Source organism: Adiantum capillus-veneris, chromosome 27 (assembly GCF_014529385.1).
Source record: "Adiantum capillus-veneris isolate H3 chromosome 27, ASM1452938v2, whole genome shotgun sequence".
NCBI lineage: Eukaryota > Viridiplantae > Streptophyta > Polypodiopsida > Polypodiales > Pteridaceae > Adiantum > Adiantum capillus-veneris.
In genome coordinates, this window is record NC_140957.1 from 84355332 (window position 1) to 84378720 (window position 23389).

Below are 23389 nucleotides of genomic sequence, written 5' to 3' on the forward strand. Positions count from 1 at the left end.
GGGTAGAAAAGAGCTCCAGAATCTGATTGTATCTTTCTTGGTCATCCAAAAATGGTTCCAAGCAGCTCGTACTCGTTCATATTCTTGCGTCAACCAAGAAGAAATTAAAAGCTTTTTAAATTTCAGCCATTTAACTGGCGCAGTCTTGTTTAAAAGAAGCGTGGACCACCAAGTACGAGCATTCCCCTTAAGGTAAGAGGTAACTCTCCGAATTTTGGAGTGCTCTGAATAGCGTCCTCCCGCGAAAGCAATGTCAAACTGCTGTATAAACGACAAAGCCTTCGAAGCATCTGAGTATCCTGAAAAGGTATCAAACTTGATCGAGTGGTCACCTTCCTTAAACTCTCGGACTTTCTTGCTTTTATCTTCAAGAAAGTCATACTGGTTGGCTTTGTAAAATTCTTCTTGTTCGCATAGAAGTTTCCATCATCAGAATTTGAGCTGTCTGTAGACAAGTCCTCAGTAGAACTGTCAGTCTCTAGGCGAGATTTAGTCTTCTTTGCCTTTTTCTTGCCCTTTCCGAAGCTTTGTTTCTTGCTTCGCTTTTTACCTTTTCTGTCTTCTTCGCTCGAATCTGAAGAGCTAGAAGAACTGTCATAAGAAGAAGAAGAAGAAGAAGAAGAACTGGGTACTCCTTCAAATCGAGCACGCTTCTTCTGTTTCTTTGCCTTGTCAAAAGTTGACTGACGATCCAAATATCCCGGGAAGCCAGTGCTTTTCTTCTGATTTTTGCCGTGCTTTTTGGCTTTCTTTTACGCGTCAAAAAGCTGGGCGGTCTGTGCATCAACCACCTCTTCTAATTCCTTCTCTGAATATTTCTTGTGAGCAGAAGATTTCTTGAGAGTGAGTTTCGTGGATGGTGTAGTGGTTTTCTGCCACTGCTCATGCACTTCCTGAAAAGAAGTCTCGCTCTTATATTTTGCAAATTTTGGGTCCTTCACAAAATTGAGCATCATCTTCATTGCATCGCTGATCAACTCGCGACGCTCCATCTCTCGCTGCTCCGCCTGAGTAGGCCGAGGCGGGCCATACTCTTTACCGAAATCTTCGTTGTGATCCCTGCCCGCATCTCCAGATGCAAGGGAGTCGACTGATCCTTGCGTGAAGCCATAGGTGCCGCGGAAAAAAATTTGGGGATCGGATTTCCTGTAGAAGAGAAATCGGCCGTGCTCTGATACCACTGTAACAGACTTGAACACTCCAAGTCAAGAATCAATCGCGACAGCACCAAATAACCACTTCAAAACAATTCACAGATCACAATAGATTTGCACTGGCCCGGCAGAGTTCCGTGCCTAGAGATATTGGCCCCAAAGACTGGCGCCCCTTTCGGTATTTCTTTTTTTATTAATCAGTGATCAAAGTACAAGAGAGCGGTTAGGGTTTCACTCTCAGACTCTGCGTCCAGATGCTCTAAGAAGTGAGGCCCTCACCGCATATTTAAATGTTACAAGGGATGCCCAAAAGCAGAGCCCCAAAAGCTTGAAAGCAAAAGCAAATTCTCTCTCTCTCTCAATAAGAGTTAAAATAAAGCAATTCAACTCTCTTTCTGTCATCCAAAATCCTTGCGTAGCAAAAAGCTAGGATTTGCGTCGCTCTTTTTTTTTTTTTTCAATTTCCACCTCCGTGATTTCCGGAAATTAGGGTTTCTGGCAAAAATTAGGGTTTGCAGGAATTTTAGGGTTTTTGGCAGAAATTAGGGTTTCTACTATCCGTAGCCACGTCATCACTTTGTGACAACCCCCACAGAAAGTATTTTGTGTTCGAATGATTAGTCAACACGCATTGTTCGAGTGTTTCATTCGTGATGTTTTCTTGTATTTTAGTCACCGTCCTAATGTGATCCCTTTCCACAGGCATGACATATGGTACGCTGAACACGATTCACTCATAAATAAGCACGGATGTATGCGGATTACTCATGAAAAGATGAACTGTTTGCACCCAAGGAATTCACATTCCATGTCTCTTCCTTGGCATGACACAGTTTCTGAAAGAGCACAAGAAGGATTGAGCATCAAGCATCGGCATTTCCATTGTGATTGATTTAGATCAAAAAGTCAAGATTCGACCCCATTGTTTGCGTGTGTTTGATGCACGGTTTGGCACTCCATCACTTTGTTCATCTGCATTGCATGCACAGTTCTTTCGAAGGAACAGTATTTTTCCAGTCACTTTACATGGAATGGGTATGTTCATGTTTTTGTGTTGGAAGTGGTTTCAGGAATTTTCATCCTCCGAGATTCTTGAAGAAGCTAGACGCATGACTATTAACGAAGTTGAAGCATTGAAGGAGCCACGGATGACTTTGTGTCACATTCGGCACGGCCCAAAGAAGCAAGTGTTGCAGACCTTTATGAAGTTCAAGTATCGCACGACCCACGCATCAGAGTGGGCCGGCGGAGAGTCCTTTCCAAGATTCCAGACGTTGTTGCCGATCTCCCTCGACGCCATACAATTCGGTACCAATACCTCACTTTGAAAAGGAGGGGATGTCACGTGCACATCTAACCCTATGTGTACATGGACAAGCTACTTCATGACAAGGGTTCAGTCCAATTCAATTAGCCTAGATTAGGAAGTGTTCTGGCACTTTTGTGAGTCTGTTCGCAGACCATGCATGTCCAGGCACTTAGAGTAGATGCATATCCTCTGGTTGCACACAGCATGACCATTAGATTTCCATCAGAACCCATCAAGAGCATTTTTACAGTGCATAGACCTATTTTCCCTACTTTAGACAATTTTCACTTATTATTTCTAAGTGACTTTTGTTGGGAAACTGGGTAGGGCAATTTTGACAACCAAGTACATAAGAAACCCTAGCGCTAGCACTTTCTGGCAGAAGAGGCAACAGGAACCGCGTGTTCAACAGGCACCTTCTCAACATGACCCCCACAGGACACCTAGCGTTTTTGGAGCAGAGACCCTAGCGTTTTCTGCATCAGCAACAGCTAGCGTTTTCAGCAGAACAAGCCCAACGTTTTTGCATTTGCAACAGCCTGGCGCCAAAAGACTACAAATCAGCCCTAGCGTTAGCAAATTTCCACAACAGAACAAAATTCAGCCCTAGCGTTTTTGGATCAGCAAGCAAGCCCACCGTTTTGCAAATTCACCGTGACAGAACCCGGATTAGCACCAGCGTTTTCAGTTTTCAGCATCAAGACACTGCAGTAGAAGTCCCGAACGACGCAGATCTCACCTTCTCGCAGCAGATCCTCGTCGGACGGTCAGATCCAGCGTAGTTTGCAAATTCAGCCCGGAAAACACAGATTTCAGCATCTGCGTTTTCAGCGCGTCGTCGTTGCATCGTCGTCATCGCCGTCGTCATCGACAGAGTCAAAATTCAGCAGATAAAGATTTGCAGATTTCAGCCATTAGCGTTTTCAGATTTCAGCCCGTCTTCTCGTCGTCCTCATCGACGTTGACATCATCGGCAAGTCCCAAGCATTGTAGAGATTGTGCAAATCAATAGTAGACCGCTCTCACCATAGAGAGTGGGGCCTTCAGAGGAGGGTTTGACAACATTCTAGTCTCTCTATCTCTTAGTCTCAGCACCTTCATTCATAGTGTTTATCCACTTGTTTGTGATCATTTGCACTCTCTCACTAAAGGAACGGAAGGCTCTCCCTTCCATAAGTAAAAGGAACCTTGAGCACAGTTTGGAGCACTCATCTTGAGCAAAGTTCAACATTCACTTCCGCTGCACCTTACACCACATCTCTAACCATTAAAGAAGACACTCTCAATCCGCGAACAGCCACCAAAACTCCAAACATGCCATGACAAAAATGTCAAGTGTTGCGAAAGGGTTTAAGGATTTAGCTCAAATATGGTACTTCACACAAAGACAAGGTTGCTTTACCTCACTTAAGAGAACTAAACACATTAGGGGGGGGGAGAGAGAGAGAGAGAGAGAACACCGCATGTCGGGTCCCAACTGTAACAGACTTGGACACTCCAAGTCGAGAATCTACCGCGACACCACAAGAATTCACTTCAAAACAGTTCACAGTTCACAATTGATTCAACACTAGCCCGGCGGAGTTCCGTGCCTAGAGATATTGGCCCCAAAGACTGGCGCCCCTTTCGGTATTTCTTTTTGTATTAATCTGCAACTCAAAGTACGAGTGAGTGGGAGGTTCTCATTATTTAAAGGTTACAAGGGATGTCCAAAAGCAGAGCTCCAAAAGCTGTAAATCAAAAGCCCTTTTAAAATAGGCTTAAAAAGAAAGCAATGTCAAGTTTCCCCTCACAAGCCCTCTTAGGGAATTAAAGCAAAGCTTTAAAAAATTAAAAGCTCTCTTTCTCTCTTGCGTAGGCTGCTGTGTAGACCGAAAAGCAAGTCCAAAACTGCCGTCCGTACAGCAAGCCACATGGCTGCCTGCTCTTTTGAACCGATTTCGTACGCTGCCTGCCAGGTCACTGCGTCAGCCAGCCAAGGCGTCCGTACAATAGCTCCACATCAGCATTTCTGCCCGCCAACAACTGTTCCATGCCAAGGGAGGGAGTGTGTGTGTGTATGTAATGGACAGCCACGTCACCAGTTTGTGACATAGCCGCCTCTTGAAAGCATTGTAATCGCCCTCAATTACGCCTGCAAATCAGACAGAAGCCATAAACTGTCTTAGCAGACACTGACTGTTAGTATCGACACACTAGGCACACACATATAGCACATGTACCAATCATAGTTTTTTTCGTTCGCGTACGGAAGGCCTGCCGTACTGCCGTACGGGTGCGGGTACGGATGAAGTACAGAAGAGGATTTCGTACCTGCAGCCAGCGTGGCAAAAAATTTGGGCAAAAAAGTTTCGGCTGCATTATTTTGGCCGCGCGCTCGTATAGTCTACAGGCGAATGTCTCTGCATAGAATATACAGAGATTGCAGAGACACTCACACTGTCACAGAGCGTGTATGAACTTGTGAGGCTTGGACATCAGCCCGTGGCCCGCCCATTCTCTCGAGTCTCCGCCCTCGGGTCGCACTCTCTCTTGCCTCCAACCTCTCCCCCAACACATAGCGCAGCAGCCAGCTCAGTACTCCAAGTGGCAAGGCTCAAGCTCGTTGCACCATCTTCCAAGTTCCAACTTCCAAGCCGAATTCTTTGCAAGTTTGCAGATGGGCCGAACCAAGCGTCCCGAGTGGCAGTATGTGCAGCAAGTGAAGAGTCTTCCAAAAGGAAAATGGACTTGTAAATGTAATTTTTGTGGGCATTCATGGGACGGTGGTCCTTTGCGTATCCGTGCACATATTTTGGGCATTGCTGGCCATGGTGTGGGAGGCCCATGTGATGAGGCCCCAACAGATGTTGTAGAGATTGTCACAAGATTGCATGCAGATGCAAGGCCAGAGGGAGAAGACAGAGCTGCTTTTGTAGATGCACTGGTCAATGATTTGGAAGGAGATGCCTCTCAAGCTCAAGGAAGTGCTTCAATGAGTACGCATGCTAAGGGAACAACTAATGTAAGTGGCTCTTCCAAGTCCAATGTGGGGTCCTCAAGCAAAAAGAGGAAAGTTTCTCAAGGGGGTTTGGCGAGTGCATTTGGCTGGCAAACACGGAAGCAAGCAGACCAAGCCTTGCGCAGGTTTTTTAATACCGAGGATGTTCCTACATGGAATGTAAGGAGCCCTTACTTTTTGCAAATGGTGAAAGCTATTGGGCAAGCAGGTCCTTCGTATGTTCCCCCCTCTTATCATGCTTTGCGCACCACAGAATTGAATGAGGAGGTTAAATGCGTAAAGACTGAGATCATGGGTGTACGCGAGAAATGGAAAAGATATGGATGCTCTATAGTGTGTGATGGATGGTCTGACACTAGGCGCAGGCCTATCATTAACTTTCTTGCATGCTCTATTCATGGGTCAGTGTTTTTGAAAGCTGTAGACACATCTGGGGAAACAAAGACATCGGAATTTATTTTTAAGCATCTCAAACAGGTTATCAGAGAGATTGGCCCAGCAAATGTTGTGCAGGTATGCATGGACAATGCAACCAATTGTGTTGGTGCTGGGGAGATGATTGAAAGGGAGTGGAAACACATTTTTTTTACCAGATGTGCTTGCCATTGCTTGGACCTTTTGTTTGAGGACATTGGACAGATTGGTTGGGTTGGAAAAGTGCTTGAGGATGCAACAAAGATTGTCACATTTGTGACAAGAAAATCTACTGTGTTGGCATTGTTTCGGCAACTTAGCAAGAAGGACTTGGTCAAGCCGTCAGCCACTCGATTTGCGTACTACTTTATTATGTTGGCCAATCTTGTGGATGAGAGATGCATGCAAGGTATGCGCAAGCTTATGATTGATGACAAATTTGTTAAGATGAAGAGATCCAAGACTCAAAAGGCTACTGAGGTCTCGAACATTGTGTTTAATGCATCCTTTTGGCAAGAGGCAAGGCTGATTTTGAAAATGTGTGCTCCGATTTTGAAAATTCTCCGTTTGGCTGATAGGGAAGGAGCCACCATGGGGCTTATGTATGAGCTTACGGATCGCATGGTAGAGCAAATTGAAAACATGCAAGGCATTGATGCTGCAAGGATGAGAGAGATTAGGGATCCATGCATTCAAAGATGGAATATGTTGCACACACCGTTACATGTTGTTGGATACATGTTGCATCCCATATGGCGAGGAAGAGGGCAAGAAAGTGATGGCGAGGTGCATGAAGGATGGATGACATTCTTGGACAGGTACACCAAGGGTGATTTGACCTTGCAAGGCACCCTAATTGATGAGTTTGACATTTATAAAGCTGAAAGCAAGTCATTTGCTCATCCAATTGCAAAAGATGCATTGAGGATGCAAGAGGGAGTGAAATGGTGGGAAACTTTTGGGGCTTGCACACTTGCTTTGCAAGCTCTTGCTTTGAGAGTGCTTTCGCAAGGGACATGTGCCTCTCCATGTGAGAGAAATTGGAGCACCTTCTCTCTCATTCATACCAAGAGAAGAAATAGGCTACTCCCATCTCATACAGAGAAGCTTGTGTACATACACACGAACTTGAGGCTCATATCCAAAATCAAAGAGTGCGGCTATGAGAGAATGGAGGTCACATTGGAAATGCTCAATAAGGAAAAAGATGAGGACCGCTTGCTTGCCTTGCAAGAGATTCAGGAGGCCGTTGCAGAGAGTACTACAGATGCGATAGAGCCTATTCCCATTGCTGGGACCAGTCATATTGGAGCATCATGCTCAGTTGGTGGTGATGAGGATGAGGATGAGGATGAGGACGAGGACAAGGACGAGGAGGAGGATGATGCTGCTTATGACAATGAGGATGTGAGCTATGGTGAGAGTTAGAGCTCACTGTGCCTGGCCGCCTGCTTATGGAGTCTGGACCATGGTTTTTGACATTTACTTATGCGGCATGCCGTTACCCGTATGGTGTTTTGTTCACTGTTGACTCTAGAGTCTACAGTTTAGATTCTAGCCTCTAGTCTCGCCTCCCTACTTATGTTTTGGATTCAGCCTTCAGGAGACTACACTCCTGATTCCTGAATGTTTTTGGCTTGCTTCTATTGTCCTGACTCTTGACTCCTTTCAGTTTGGAGGTTACTTTATCAATCATTACTTAGAGGTCTGAGGCACCATCTTGATTCTCTCCAGTCTCGACTCTCCAGAGTCCTCAGTCCACTTTTAATTTCTAAAGTTTCTATGGTTTTAAGTTTTAACTTTTGTCTGTCTATAAACTTATAAAGTTTTAAACATGGTGGTGCAGTAAGTATTTCTACAATTACTATGTAGCATCCTAAGACTGACGTGTGGAATTTTGGGTGGTCTGATCCGTACTTATTCCGTACTTCCGTACCCGTGTGCGTCCGACGTGTGATTGACGTATGGAAAAACTATGGTACCAATCGACAGTCACATCACACGACATTACAAGACATCACTTGACATCAAAGGACATCACATGACAAATCACATTGAACATTCATTCGGATCTCAGACCATGATTTATCTGCAATGCAATTAGCAATCGCATCTGGATCCACTCAGGACCTCATAGATGCCCGATTGACTAATCCCTATTGCAGCCATGTGACCATGTCTATCGAGATCATTCAGACCAAAATACTGCAGTCATTTCGTCTATCAGTTCCTGCACTTAAACAAGTCAAGAACAAATCAATATCATATTATCGGGAATTCCAGTTCATAAAGTCATTCCAGCAGGATACTGTCAGCTCACAGTATCCCTGAAACTCAAAGAGACATCAATGACTTTAGTATCAAAAATATCGAGGCAATCCGTTGACAAAGGAGTGGAGCAACTTGTAACAAACTACTGACGTGTCAAAGCCCTGAAGAATGGAGCCAATCTACAGATGTGGGCCGAGGGGCCTAAACCCTAAGTGAAGCGGCAGAGCAACAGGAAACAAAGCAGGACCCACACACACAGAGGAAAAAGTTAGCGGAGCAATTGATGACGTGGCAGATTTTGAAAATTGCCTTGGCATGATGACATGGCAAGCTGTACGGATTCCGTATTTTGCGCTGGCTGATGATGTGGCAAGCTGTACGGACTTCCGTGATTTACGTTGGCAGCTTTTTGGCTTTGCTTTTGAACCAGATGCTTTTGAGTTTGAAGGCTTTTTACTGTAAATTGCTTTTGGGGCCTAGGGACATTAAATATGAGATTAGGGCTCATTCTCTAGCATGCTTCCTGGAGAAGATGCAGAGGGTGGAGTTCCGGCTTGTACTGTGTTGATGCAATATATAGAAAAACCGAAAGGGGCGCCAAGGTTTGGGGCCAATACTCTCTGGGGTGGAATTCCACCACTCCGTGTCGCGTGTCGTCTCCCTCTCTCAATTCAGTTGTTATTGAAGTGCTAAAAGTCTGTTCAGTCTGTTCTTTTCTATTGGCACGTGGTGCCCGTCTTGTGACACGACTCCCCTCTTGTGCATACCCGCTGCACCAGATTCCGCCCAAGCTGAATTCGGGGTTCCATTTAGAATAGACTATGCTAATCCAAATGCTTCAAGGTAAAGATTCACAATCTGAGGAGTAACTGCTAGGTCCTCCTCCTCCATCCACTTCGCATCCAATGCAAGATAGTTCTTGAATTTAACAAAGAACCGCCTTATCGATTTACCCTAAATCTTTCTGTCTTCATGTGCCAATATCTGTTGTGGAACAAGGATCTCCTCGTTTTCTTCCACTTCGGGTTGCTGATCAAGCTCCCCATCTTTGGGCACATCGCCTTTAAAAGGCCTCAGGAGACTCACATGAAAAGCATTGTGAATCCTCCAAGTTTCGAGCAGCTTCAGTAGGAAGGAGACATCATTTATCTTTTCGGATATCTCGAAAGGTCCGTAGTATCGCATACTAAGCTTTGGAAAAGCCTCTCCTTTCCCTTTTTCTTTCTCAGGCGTGCCTTCTCAAAACGTAAGAGCACCCAATCGTCCTCCTTCAATTTCAAATTGCGACAATGGCAATCTGCTGCCTTTTTCTGTCTTTCTTGAGATTTCTGCAAAGCCTCGCGGACCTTGACAAAAGCCGTGTCCAAGTCGCGCGTGTACTCATCGGCTTCAAAAATCTTATCTTTCGTGCTTAGGAAGGGTGGAACCTTTGTAGCACCTTCAATAATCTCAAATGGCGCCTTCCCGTTCGAAGAGTGTATCGTGTTATAGTAGGCAAATTCCACCGAAGGTAAATACTTTTCCCATTGAGTCTTCTGATTCGAGATGTAAGACTTCAATAAATCTAGTACCACTGAACTCGCAATCTCAGATTGCCCGTCAGTCTGCGGGTGGAAAGATGACGAGAATTGCAACCGCATGCCAATGTTCTCCCAAATAGCCTTCCAAAACAGAAAGTCATATTGGTTGGCTTTGTAAAAATTCTTCTTCCTTGCATAAAAGCTTCGGTCATTGGAGTCCGAACTATCCAAAGACGAGTCCTCTATAGAACTGTCCGAAACTGGGCGAGATTTAGACTTCTTTGCCTTTTTCTTGCCCTTTCGGAAGCGTTGCTTTTTGCTTTGCTTTTTGCCTTTTCTGTCTTCTTCGCTCGAATCGGAGGAGCTAGAAGAACTCGAAGAAGAAGAAGAAGAAGAAGAAGAAGAAGAACTAGGTAATCCTTCAAACCACACACGTTTCTTCTGCTTTCTTGTCAAGGCAAAAGTAGATTGACGACCCAAATAACCCGGGAAGTCAGTTCCTTTCTTCTGCTTTTTGTCGTGCTTTTCTGCTTTGTTCTGCACATCAAAAAGCTGAGAAATCCGTGCATCAACCACCTCTTCTAATTCCTGCTCAATAAACATCCTTCGAGTAGGAGGTTTCTTGAGTACTGGTTTGGGGGGTGGTTCTGTGGTTTGCTGCCACTGTGCATACACCTTCTCGAAGGTGGTCTGGGTCATAAATTTTGCAAATTTCGGGTCCTTCCCAAAATTTAGCATCATCTTTCCTGCATCGTCAATCAGTCGTCGACGCTCCATCTCTTCAAGCTCCACCGGAGTAGGCCGAGGCGGGCCATACTCCTCGCGTGAATCTTCTTCGTGATCTCCTCTTGCATCTCCAGGTGCAGAGCGAGTCGACTGATCTCTGTCTAAAGCCATAAGTGTCGCGTAAAAGGGATCTGATTTCCTGGTAGAAGAGAAATTGGCCGCGCTCTGATACCACTGTAACAGACTTGGACACTCCAAGTCGAGAATCTACCGCGACACCACAAGAATTCACTTCAAAACAGTTCACAGTTCACAATTGATTCGACACTAGCCCGGCGGAGTTCTGTGCCTAGAAATATTGACCCCAAAGACTGGCGCCCCTTTCGGTATTTCTTTTTATATTAATCTGCAACTGAAAGTACAAGTGAGTGGGAGGCTCTCACTCTCAGACTCTGCGTCCAAATGCTCTAAGAAGTGGGAAGCCTGCCCACTTATTTAAAGGTTACAAGGGATGCCCAAAAGCGGAGCCCCAAAAGCTGTAAATCAAAAGCCCCTTTTGAAATAGGCTTAAAAATAAAGCAATGTCAAGTTTCCTCTCACAAGCCCTCTTAGGGAATTAAAGCAAAGCTTTAAAAAGCTCTCTTTCTCTCTTGCGTAGGCTGCTGCGTAGACCAAAAAGCAAGTCCAAAACTGCCGTCCGTACAGCAGGCCACATGGCTGCCTGCCCGTTTTTTTCCCGCCCCAAAATGCAGAACTGATTCCAAACGCTGCCTGCCACGTCACTACGTCAGCCAGCCAGGGCGTCCGTACAACAGCGCCACGTCAACATTTCTGCCCGCCAGCAACTGTTCCATACCAAGGGAGGGAGTGTGTGTGTGTGTGTGTGTGTGTGTAAAGGGCAGCCACGTCACCAGTTTGTGACATCAACCACCTTCAAGGGCCCCCTTGCTCTGTTACCAGAGCAAGTACTTGCTTTAGACTACTTGCACAATGTTGATACAATGGCTAAATGCTGAATATGGAGTACTGCATGTTGATGCTGAACTGATGCAAACCGCTGGCTGAAACTGATGCAAAACGTTGGCGAAATTGATGCAAAACGCTTGCTGAAACTGATAAAAAAAACTAGAGGCAGATCTAATGTTGAGGCTGGAAAACGTTAGTGCTGAAATGCTGAGGGTACTGATGGCAACGAGGTGCTGGCGATGGAAGATCTGTGCGCAGGCTGAAAACATTGGTGATCCTTGTGGGTACTTGTTCTGCAGTACTAGATTCTGTCATGCTTAAACTGAAGGCCAAGTGATTCTTTATAGGTCGTTTAGCAATTTGCCCTGCCTACTTTTAATAAATGTCATGTCACAATCACTTATTAATCAATGACTTAAGTGACTGTTCATATGCCTATATGCTTAAGTGACTCTTGTACTTCTGATAATAAATGCTTATGATGCTTGTGGATGCATAAGCCAATGAAAACTCCTCCAAACTTGTGGATACTGCGGATGTAAGTACTGCGGCGGGTACTTGTACTACGGTACTTGTTCTGCGGTAATAAATGTCATGTCAAAGTCACTTATTAATAAATGGCTTAAGTGACTTTCATATGCCTATATGCTTAAGTGAGTTGATTGTGCAAGTGAGGGTATAAAACTATGACCTGCATGATCATGCACGTCCTTCTAGAGGCTCACAAAATTGCAAGGCTAGATCCTAAGCTAGCTAAGACTGACGCTAGACTGTAGCGGTAGCTTGTCCACGTGGTTCCAGTGCAATGCGCAAGTGATATTCCCCCCCCTCGTTACAGGTGAGACACAATTGCCTTCTTCCTTTGGATGCTTCCTATACTTCTGATGATGAATGCTTTTGATGCTTGTGGATGCATAAGCCGATGAAAACTCTTCCAAACTTGTGGATAATGTGGGTGTGCAATGTAAACACCGACCAGCCGATTCACTAGGAAGTCTAACTATTGTCGCACAATATCAGCCTTGCTGCGGACTCTCCAATGCAAGCAAGTATTACCACTCGAATAGTCCTGTCGTGAAAACATTGCGGGTGAAGATGAAGGTAAGGGTGCTCGGAGGTATTTCCAATGACTCCTTGTCGACGGAAGTGGATGCACGCTACATGTCACAAATTGCTTACGTGTCAAGCCACTGAAGAACGGAGCCGACTTGCAAATCCCGACCAAGGGCCTAAATAGTAAACCCTAAGTGAAGAAGCAAAAGCAGCAGAAAAAGTTTTACCAACTTACAAAGTCTTGCCGAGTGGCCTATTTTTAAAGAAGAGTTCCCACCAACTTATGCCACCCCTTCCGATGGGGCCCATGTGACATAAAGGCATTAAAATAAAGGAGGACCAACGCACACACAATTGATGACATGGCAACAGATGTACGAAATTCCGCAATTTACGTTGACATGCTGAGGTGGCAGGCAGTACGGAATTCCGCGATTCACGCTAACATGCTGATGTGGAAAGCAGTACGGAATTCCGCGTTTTACGCTGGCAGTGCCACGTGGCACCTATATAGATTTTCGCGTTTTGCGGGCTGGCAACGAAGGCCAAGTGACTCTTTTATAGGTCTTTTAGCCATTTGCCCTACCTACTTTCAATAAATATCATGTCAAAGTCACTTATTGATAAATGACTTAAGTGACTTGACTGTGCAAATGAGGGTATGCAACTATGACCTGCCTGATCATCCGATGGAGCCTCTGTCGATGTCGTGGTCGCCCTCATAGACGTGGACGTCTAGCTCTACCGAGCTCAATGGCTCTGTCAACTAATATACCTCTGGTAACGGTGGGCTCAAAGTCTATTGTGACACTTGCTCATCTTACGGCCGAGTCATTCCTCTAAAGAAGTCAGCGATCTCCCTCTGTGAATGTCTCGCACTACCTGATCTCCTCAAGAGACTCTCCCCGTGTATGCGCAGCTCTAGCAAAAACAACCCGAGGCATCTCTGATCCTGATATCTCATGACTCTAGCCAACGGTACAAAGCCCTCTCTGAATAGACAATGAAAGCGGCCTCGTATCTTGAGTATACCGGACATCTCTATATGACACAACTGGCAAATCTTGGCCTCTGCTGGTACTCTCCTAAATCTACCAGTCTCAATCTCTAACTGATGCGATGATGTACACATCTGACCAATAGCACAACGTATCCCATGGGATAAATGAGTGTCCATATAGGCCAGTCTGATCACATATCCATCCTTTGTTAGTTGGAGAAGATGCTCTCTACAAAAAGCCATCTTCGTGGCCAACTCCTGTTTCGGCTAGATCCATGTGATCCTGATATCTAGCCATCTTCGTGCCCAACTCCTATGTCGGTTGTATCCCATGGGATAAATGAGTGTCCATATAGGCCGGTCTGATCACATATCCATCCTCTGTTAGTTGGAGAAGATGCTCTCTATAGAAAGCCATCTTCGTGCCCAACTTCTGTGCCGGCTGTATCCATGTGCTCCTGGTATCTAGCTGAATCAGATCCTGATGTATGAGTCTAGTGATCTCTGTCCATGTGAGAGATAGGGAGGGTGCATCCAAGGAATACTGGAACGGAGGCAGTCTATCCATGTTGAATCCATGTGCCTGAAATCATGATGTCATCTGCCCATACCAGCATGATGTAGGCTAGCCGAGCATATCTGTCTCTTGGGAGGTCACATAAACTATGCATGAAGAATACTAATCTAATAAGTGCCTCCACCACGAGAGGGGGGCAGCCAGCTCGGCTCGAATAATCTTATGAAGCTGAGTATCAATCTTAGCTTGACCATAGTTTTTCCATACATCAACCATAAGTTGAACTCGACCAGGTACAAATGTATGGAATAAGTACGGATCAGACCCTGTAAGGATTCCATACATCGGATTCCATACGGCACGCTAGAAACAGTCTACAGATGACACTTAAAACAATACAGTGAACCACCGTAGAAATTTTAGAATCTAGGCAAAGAACAAAATCAGGAAGCCAAAAAATGGAGCTCAAATGAAGTCCGAAAAACCCAAGCATACTTCGATCAGACACATCCAAAAAAAACTATGATATGGCTTGGACAAATTTTAGAGCATCTTAGTATTGCACCTTCGTCTCCTACTCCATATATTCAGACTCTAAGAGTGCTATTGCTCTAACACATGATCCTCTTGCTCTTTGGTAGACTAAACGTTCATTACCAGTTTGTTCACAACTTGAGGACGGTGGTATCAACTTGGAGTATTGTCCCACCATTGACAATCTTGCGAATCTTCTCACCAAGCCTCTACCTCGACCTTGGTTGGAATAGCTTCTTCAGCAATGTGGAGGTGAACCACCCATCTGGAACTGAAGAGGAGGTGTTGGAAGACATATCATCAACAAATAGTGACATTCTAGTCTGCATGGCATGGTTGTATGGCCAGACTAGACCTGCATATGCATTTCAGTCTATTTTGGTAGACCTTCCACCTATTATTGGTCGATTGACCCACTTTTGGTCCAATGCCCCATTTTTAGTGAGCTGTCTCATTTAGATCAGCGTCCTCAATTTTAGATCCAGATTTTGAACCCAACTACAGCACGCCCCCTATTTTGCACCACTCTAGGTCACCTTTATCAGTATAAAGGTGGCACGTGCACTCTCATTCTCATTATCCAGTTGTACGAGCATTCTCTTTAGTTATTATTGCGCTCTCTCTCTCTCTCTCTCTCTCTCTCTCTCTCTCTCTCTCTCTCTCTCTCAATGTTTGTCACCTCTTATGTGCTCTCCTCTCTTCATTCCTTGAGCATCTAGCTAAATGAGGCGTGTTACGAGTTATGAAGCAAAAATGGTCACAAGCATACCTGTTAAGAAACCTTTCACGTTAATACATTCAGATCGTCACTCAGCAAGAAGCCTCTAACTTGAATTTCCATTATGACCCAGCTACTTTGATTATTTTATCACTATGCCCCACAAGTTTGAGGAAATGCATATCCAAAAACCACAATTCTTCAAGATCCAGTAGAAAACACACAAAGCACAAGTGCATACTTGACGTCGTCTAGATGAGTGCAGACTTGCAACCATTGGGCAGGGTCACCATAGACTTCATCCCGACTGAGGAGGACAACAAGAGCAGCAGGAACTCGCGTGCGGTGCTTTCGAAGCCAATCAACCTTCAAGATCCCAAGAGGGGGGGGCAATTTAGCATCGGCGGGTCTGCGCTCCTTCCCTGTGAGAACAGAAATTTTGGAGAAGTCTGGAAGAGCGAGGATATTGATAGGCAGAGCCTCCATGTGCAGATGAGTGGAAATGGTGGAATGGAGCTCGGGGACACCGACAAGTGCTGCTAGGGGCATGGGAGGGGTACGTAGCTCTTCTGAATAGAGCTCCTCCATGGCCATAGACATGGGCCTTCTCCGATCAGATTTCCACAATTGGCTTGCCACTGCCTCTGCTGGATCTCGCAACTAAAGAAGCATTATAAGCTTGCGCCAAACAAGGATCTCCCGAGTACAGCATATTTTGAAGGCAAAAAGGGAATATTAACGAAAAATAAGTGAGTGTGCGCCTTAAGCATAAAAGGGAGTCTCAATGAAAAAGATAAATATCCTTTAGGATTGTCCATTCAATAGGGTTTGGAGGAGCTCGTGGCCGCGTCTAGACGTGGCGATGCTTAGCTTGCGAGGGGTCTCGAGCACACAAGTTTGTAGTGACCGCCTGCCCCCTCTTGGAGCAATCCCTCAACCCAGGACTAAGCAATCGTTAATCCGCAAGGGCACAACAATGCTTCCTGTCGTCAGCACTTGGTTGACTCACCCTTGCAGCTCGGAGCCGGTTCTTCTCCTCCCTAATCTTTTGGCATGGGAGAGGCCTTCATCCCACTTCCCGCTTTGAGAGAAAAGAAGGTTAGGTGTTGTGGCCTTATGGCGCTTCGACAGGACGACGACGAGTGGCAGACGCTTTGCCTTGGTGGCATCGGTGCGCTACAAGGGAAGGGGCTTGGCCCCCCTATTCAAAGGCCTGATCGTCTTCGGCTGCTCGTGATCTGGCTTGTGCTAGGCTCTCAACAAAAGCCCGCTTTCGGGTTGGTTGTCTGCGCTATTCTGCTTCCCTTCCGGTGAGGAGGATTCTCGAGGTGATGGAGCTTGGTAGGATGCCCCCTTATGCGGCCCTAATTTGGTACATGGTTCTTTTCTTCTTTTGTCCATTGTTGGTCTTTGTGCTTGTTGAATGTCTAATAATGTTTTGTATTATGGGTATTGGCCCCCTGTAAAGGCCGAAACTCTTTTGGACTTGTTGGTTTTGGGGACATCCGTGCTTGGGAAGGGTGTATCCGGTGGCAAAGGATGCATCTCTTGTGGAACTCATGTAGGGACCGTTCTATCTTTGATGGGTGGATCCCTTAGTAAGCGAGTGTACTCAATTTTATGGTGTTTGTATTGGGAATGGAGTCATTGTATCTTTTCTGCTAATTTATTCTACTCACTATTGTGAGTTTTGTATTAAAAAAAAAGAAGGGAGTCTCAATGAATGTGTGCCTGAAGACTAAAAGAGAGATAAAGGGAAGGCAAGCGTCATCCCCCCTGCTTATGGCCTGCAAGCCTCTCTCTCTCTCTCTCTCTCTCTCTCTCTCTCTCTCTCTCTCTCTCTCTCTCTCTCTCTCTCTCTCTCTCTCTCTCTCATGTTTAATCATATTGATTACCCAAAAGAAATTCATGTGGTCAATTGACCAATCAAACAACCATGTTCAAAGGCTAGAAGTCCAATATTGGACATGAACATGGGAAGCCCATATCCAAGATGGCAAAGCAGTCATGCTCAATGATCAAGCAATGAATGTCGCCACCAAGATACCATCCTTCCAGATCCGTGCATTTGCCATAGAAATGGCCCCAACCGTGATGAGCAAAGAAACATTCCAAAGAAAAGTACCTCTCGATTTGAATAAATGTTGTTGAACAACACTTGCACCATAAAAAAATTAAAGGCATTTTGCGTGGTCCAAAGATTTCATAACCCCTCTGTAACAAAGCATAACAAAAAGCAAAAAAAAATGTTGAGGATGACATGGATGAGAGAGCTCTTCAAAAACTCACCCACAAAGAGAAAAAGATTCACTAGCAATATGAAACCAAACTAATAAAAAAAGGCCCTTTTTTTTTTGGAAGAGGGCAATATAAAACCAAATAGATAAAACTAGCAATTCACTAGCATATGAAACCAAACGGATTAAAACAAAGGCCCATATTTTCTTGGAAGAGGGCAAGTAATGAAGCAATGTCTATTGTCTTCTCTGAAATGGTGCAAAAGAAATACATGCCATTGAAAAGACAATAATGACACAAACTTTCTCCACCCACCATAGCCCCCCAAACTTATGAGGAGGTTGAGTGTGCCAATCTTGAAACAATACATCTCTCCACCAAGCAAAAAATTTCAGGACGTGCCAATCCTTGTTGGCCTTGTTAGCCAACCAATGCTTTCGCCCAATAAGAGAGTGATATATATAGCTTGCAAACTATTAGTAATGGGGTTTTTGCCTTTGAATTTTCAATCTTGTCAATGTTAATCAACAAGTAAGGAAGGGGGCACAAGAAAAGAAGAAACGTAACCACGAATCCACTCCCAAATACATCGATATCCATAGCTGATATGATATCAATGTTGCACTCTTCAAAAAGAGAAACGTTGGCTACATTGTAGCAACATGGTATCAAAGAGGTAAACAACACCAAACCTTGCCGTATAGTGGAATTGTCTGCAAAGGTGCTCATTGCCAAGCAAGTAATAATTATAGAGGTGGTAAGCACCTCCGATTGTAGAGAATTTGTTGCTTCTCTACAGTAGCATGTCTTCCAATGAGCAAACTTCAATACTTCTTGCCACGAAAGCACCAACACATGATCAAGAGACAACTGCCTACACGAACGGATGATTTGCATTAACAATGTGTCATCATGGTGCCTCTACCAAAGTCTTGCTATGCAAGAGACCTATCTAGCATATGAAATACTCAACAATAGGAACCCATGGTTGCATGGAATCAACACACATATCCTAAACAAGGTTTGATCATCTCGCTCTCATATACATCCAAAATACCTGCCTCACACATTCTTTTAGGGGTGGATAAGTGCACATATATGAGACCCAAATCATCCCTAACTCAAGGTTTATTTTCTTTCAAATCATGAAACGGAAGGGTTGAGTGATTCTTGAAATTGTTTTACAATTTCCAAGGTAGCTCTAGCAACACATGAAAAGACCATGCCTACAATTTCCAATAAACAAACTTATCCAAGACAGCAGATAGTTGCAAGTAGCATCCACACCCACTGGATAGCCAGGTGCCTAATCACGATATGTTTGTACACCACATGTCTGTGCCACCACCCCAAGGCCTGCAAATGCTCCTCTATGTAGCTTACAATGGAAGATTTGCATATCTTTATGCAAAGATTGGAAGCAAGTGCATAGAGAGACCGTGCTTTGCATTTGTTGGTCCAAATTTGCTTTGTTTGCCTTAAGGAACACGAGGAATCATCAACCAATGCTTTGTCTATAATTTTTTGTCCCGAAGGTAAGTCCCACAATCTCATTGTTCATTGCCAAATGAGAAAGAAGCATTAATGGGGTATTTGCTATATACAGGGGCCCAAAACCCATAACATGCAATGAAATACTATTAGCTAATGTAGTCAAAGGCCTTCTCTAAAGCTAATTAAACCATGACAACCTATTGCTTGGTAGCTTCAATATAACCAAACATTAAAAGTATTATGCAAAATATTGCACCCTTTTATAAATCCATATTGCCCTAGGTGAATGACTTGAGCAAAAATCCAATGCAAAATGATTAGCAATGAATTTTGTGAAGATCTTATTAATTCCTCCCATTAAGAAAATAGGTCACCACCTGTTGGGGTAAAGCCCCATGTGGCCGGTTAGGCTAGGCGCCCGCCCACTATACTTATTGATTATGTGCATAATAGAATAAGGGGGCTCACATATTGAGAGTGAGTTTTAGCCCCTGCAAACACAAGGTCTCCTCTTCTCCTCTCTTCTTCATTGATGCACACACTCACACGCGCTCCTACTTGCGCACTTCAATAAAATGGTTGGGGATAAAGGCCATTAGGCCAATACCATCACAGGCTAACCGCTCTACTAACCCTAATCTCATTCTTTCTTATTGATAATATAGAACAATAAGGAGCTCACACATAGTAAGAAGAAGCTCCACCAAAACTCTCTCTCTCTCTCTCTCTCTCTCTCTCTCTCTCTCTCTCTCTCTCTCTCTCCCCTAATCTCTCAGCCCTTGCAACCCTTCTACATTGTGCACTCATCAACAACTGGTATCAGAGCCGGACAAAAGGCTTTGCATCATTGCAACATTGCGACGGAGATTGTGGTGAAGCTGCAAAATTTTTAGCACTGTTTTGTAGCAGAATTTTGGTTGAATAAAAGGTTGATTTTTAAATTGATTTCGAGAGACGTTACTGGAAACGTCGTGGTCTAAAACTTTCCAGTTTAAAGTTCTTCCAAATTCAGCACTGATTTTGTTATATGTTTGGCAGAGTGTCTGCACGTCTAGGGTACACAGCTTCAAATTTTTACATATCTTTTTGACATGTGAAAACAACCCATTTCAGGTCCATTCCTGCCAATCTGGAACGTTTTTTTGAGCTGTATAACTTTGTAGAAGGAAGTTTCTGCAAATTCTGAATGGTTTGGGAGACAATGGCTGACCGGCTACTACAGGGTGTTCGGAAAGTTACATATGCTTTTCTTGTGAAGACTTGTTGGAAATGGGATGTGTATTGCATACTTCGTTCGCTCAATGCGTCGCTGATTTTCTCAGGGATTTTTAGCATACATAACAGAAGTTTATGCGTGGCTTTTGAAGGAAATAAATGCGCTCTGATTATGCTTATTGAACTCATCTATGGTTGATAGTGCATCTTACGGTTTTGCACTTGTTTATGCGCATTGTTGATTACTTTGATGCAAAGTCTTGTGGATTCTGCCTGTGTACGCATTTGTGGAGCCATCTTGGCTAATATGGCAGTCCCGGCCATTTCTGAGACTTGGTTCGGAAGATAGTCATTTCTGAAACTTGACTATAGTCGTGTCATTGCTTAACCTTTTGTGAGGGTCGTGCATGAGGTTTTTTGAAGCCGAACACTGGGGATGGGTTATCTAGTGCAAGGTGGATTAGGTTGCTGGAGCTCCCTTTATCGTGGCCTCGCCATAGGACATTTATGATAGTGGACATAGGTGCTCGACACATGTGTTCATGATATGTATGGATTGAGAGATGCGTTGATTCTTGACTCTTCTTGTTGAGATGCTAGCAGATATTGCGATTTATGACATTTGGGATTTGAGATTCCGTTCCTCTTACAAGGAAAATTCTTTTTAAAAAAATCCAGAAATTTCATGATATGTGATTTCTTGGAAATCTCTTTATCTTGCCATTCATTCTCTTGTGCTTCTATTGGGTTTGTTGGTTGAGATTTTACTCAATTTATAGTTGAAACTCTGCTGAATTTTTGTCAAGATTATTCTTGCCATTTAATGGCATTATGTCTTCTTTTTCTTTGGATAGCGCTTTGCTTAACATTGAAAAGTTTGATGGAAACAACTTTTCTTATTGGAAGAAGCAAATCATGAACGTCTTGGTTCAAAAGAAGCAAGTTAAACCCATCAAGTTTCAAGGTGTCAAACCCAAGAACATGGATGCAAAAAAATGGGAAGATCTAGATGAGCTAGTTAAGTCTACCATTCAGTTATCATTGTCTAAGCCTATGTACTACGATTTGAAAGATGTTGAAGGAGGTGCTTATGCGTTACGGCAGTGTTTGTGATCTTTATGATCAGACTAGTGCTGCATCACAAGTCTATTTGCTAAAGAAACTTGTTGATTGTCGCATGAAAGAAGGGAATTCGGTGTCAAATCACTTGAACGAGTTCAATGCAATTTTTAATCAATTGATTGCACAAAAGGTTCCTCTTAATGATAGCCTAAAAGCTATATTTTTGCTGACCACTTTGCTAGAAAGTTGGGATAATTTTCGTACGACAGTTTAGTAACAGTCTTACAGTGAATGAACTATCCATGGAGAAGGTTGCTAATTCTTTGTTGACTGAAGAGATGAACAAGAAGAACAATGATAGTGGAAAAGGTTCTACTGCTCTTAATGTTCGTGATAGATCGCAGTCAAGAAAGGAATCCATAGATAGAGGAAAATCAAGAAGTAAATATCGTTCTCATCATGACATAAAGTGTTACCATTGCAATAAGCCAGGTCATATACAAAAGGATTGTTTAAGATGGAAGAGAGAGCAAAGGAAAGATAAATGTAAGCAAGTTCAAAACAAAGGTGAACCAAAAGCTTCGTCTGTGAAGATTGAAGAAACAACTCAGTGGAATCACATGGAGATGTGTTGTTCTTATCATCTCTTGACTATGATGTTTTAGTAGCAAGTTCCACTACTACCTTTCAAAACTGGATCATTGATTCTGGTACATCATTTCATGTTACTCCATGCAGGGAATGGTTTTCTACTTATGATCCTTTGAGGAAACAATTATGCATGTGACATAGTCAACATTGGTGATGTACATTTGTGATTTGCTGCTGGTTGTCACTTCACTTTGAAGAATGTGAGACATGTTCGTCTTGGAAACAATTATGCATGTGACATAGTCGGCATTGGTGATGTACATTTGTGATTTGCTGCTGGTTGTCACTTCACTTTGAAGAATGTGAGACATGTTCCAAAATTGGCAAAAATTTTGATTAGCACTAGGCAACTTGATGATGAGGTTATCATACCTCTTTTGGAGATACTCTTGGAAGTTGTCAAAGGGTTCTTTGATTGTGGCAAAGGGTTTCAAACATGGAACTCTTTACACTCTACATGTTGCTAGTATTAAGAATAATGGTATATGTATAGCCGAGCAGCCAAATACCTCTTTGTGGCATTGCTGGCTAGAGCATTGTCTCGTTTTTGTTGTTTACCGAGTCTTGATTATTCTACTTTTAAGGTGTGTGAGCATTCAAGTTTATATGGTAAGCAAACACAAACTCCTCACAAAGCAAGTGGCTATAGAAGAAGTGAGCGCTTAGAGTTGATACATAGTGACATTTATGGTCCTATGCCTAGTGTCTCATTAGGGAGTGCTTCTTATTTTTCCACATTCATCGATGACTATTCTCGCAAAGTTTAGGTTTATCCTCTTAAGAACAAGGATGAAGTGCTTGATGCATTCAAAAAGTTAGTCTCATTAGTTGAGAACCAGAGTGGAAAGAAGGTCAAGTGCTTACGCATTGACAATGGTGGGAAGTATGTTTCAAAGTCTTTTCAAGACTTTTGCGATTCAAAAGGACTCAAACATGAGTTGACTACTCCTTACAATCCTCCACAAAATGGTGTTGCAGAGAGGATGAATAGAACAATACTAGAGAAAGTCAGATCTATGTTGTCTAATGCCGATTTACCTGAAGGGCTTTGTGTTGAGATGTCGAGCTCTACACCTTGAGCTGGCATCCACTACGGGTCTTGGCCGCTTACGGCATTTACTCACTGGCGCGTTAGGTGACCGACACGGAGGATCTCTACCAGTGATTCTACAGCTGGACTACACTTATAGTGCCAGCCTAGTACGCTTCTAGCGAGTTCACACTTAGTGACCGCATGTACATATGTGCTACTTTTCAGCTTTAGCACTTAGTCATTTTGTACCCTCTTTTCTGTGAAGAAGAAGAAGAAGCTTTCCATCTCTGTGTGCTTTGTGCTTGTCTTGTGTAGCTCTCTTGCATCCTCATTCTTTACATGGTATCAGAGCCTGGTGCAGGCAAGAGAGGCTAAGAGAGCAAGAGCATCACAATCCCTTCGTTCGCAATCCACGACCAGATGCCAAGTTTCTGAACAAGTTTCCAAAGTGCAGTATACAGAGATTTACTGTACAAGTACAGTGGTTGTATGTACGCTTGATTGTGGACACTC

The 23389-nt window shown here is 43.8% G+C and overlaps 2 protein-coding genes across 3 annotated transcripts in view; one reads left to right on the forward strand and one right to left on the reverse strand.

Annotated features, from left to right (window-relative positions):
* The window catches only part of LOC147422299 (trafficking protein particle complex subunit-like protein), a 66462-nt gene extending 50567 nt beyond the window's left edge, over positions 1 to 15895 (reverse strand). For both annotated transcript variants that reach the window (XM_086503688.1, XM_086503687.1), the window contains exon 1: positions 15425 to 15895. In XM_086503688.1, coding sequence (XP_086359814.1) covers positions 15425 to 15783 — 359 coding nt within the window. In that variant the 5' untranslated portion in view covers positions 15784 to 15895. The remainder of the gene's footprint in view (positions 1 to 15424) is intronic.
* LOC147422300 (uncharacterized) lies at positions 4822 to 7541 on the forward strand. The gene is made up of 2 exons (XM_086503689.1): positions 4822 to 6319; positions 6398 to 7541. Exons 1-2 carry the CDS (start codon positions 5123 to 5125, stop codon positions 7304 to 7306), a joined length of 2106 nt encoding a protein of 701 aa, XP_086359815.1. The 5' UTR covers positions 4822 to 5122; the 3' UTR covers positions 7307 to 7541.
* Positions 15896 to 23389: the final 7494 nt, after the last annotated feature.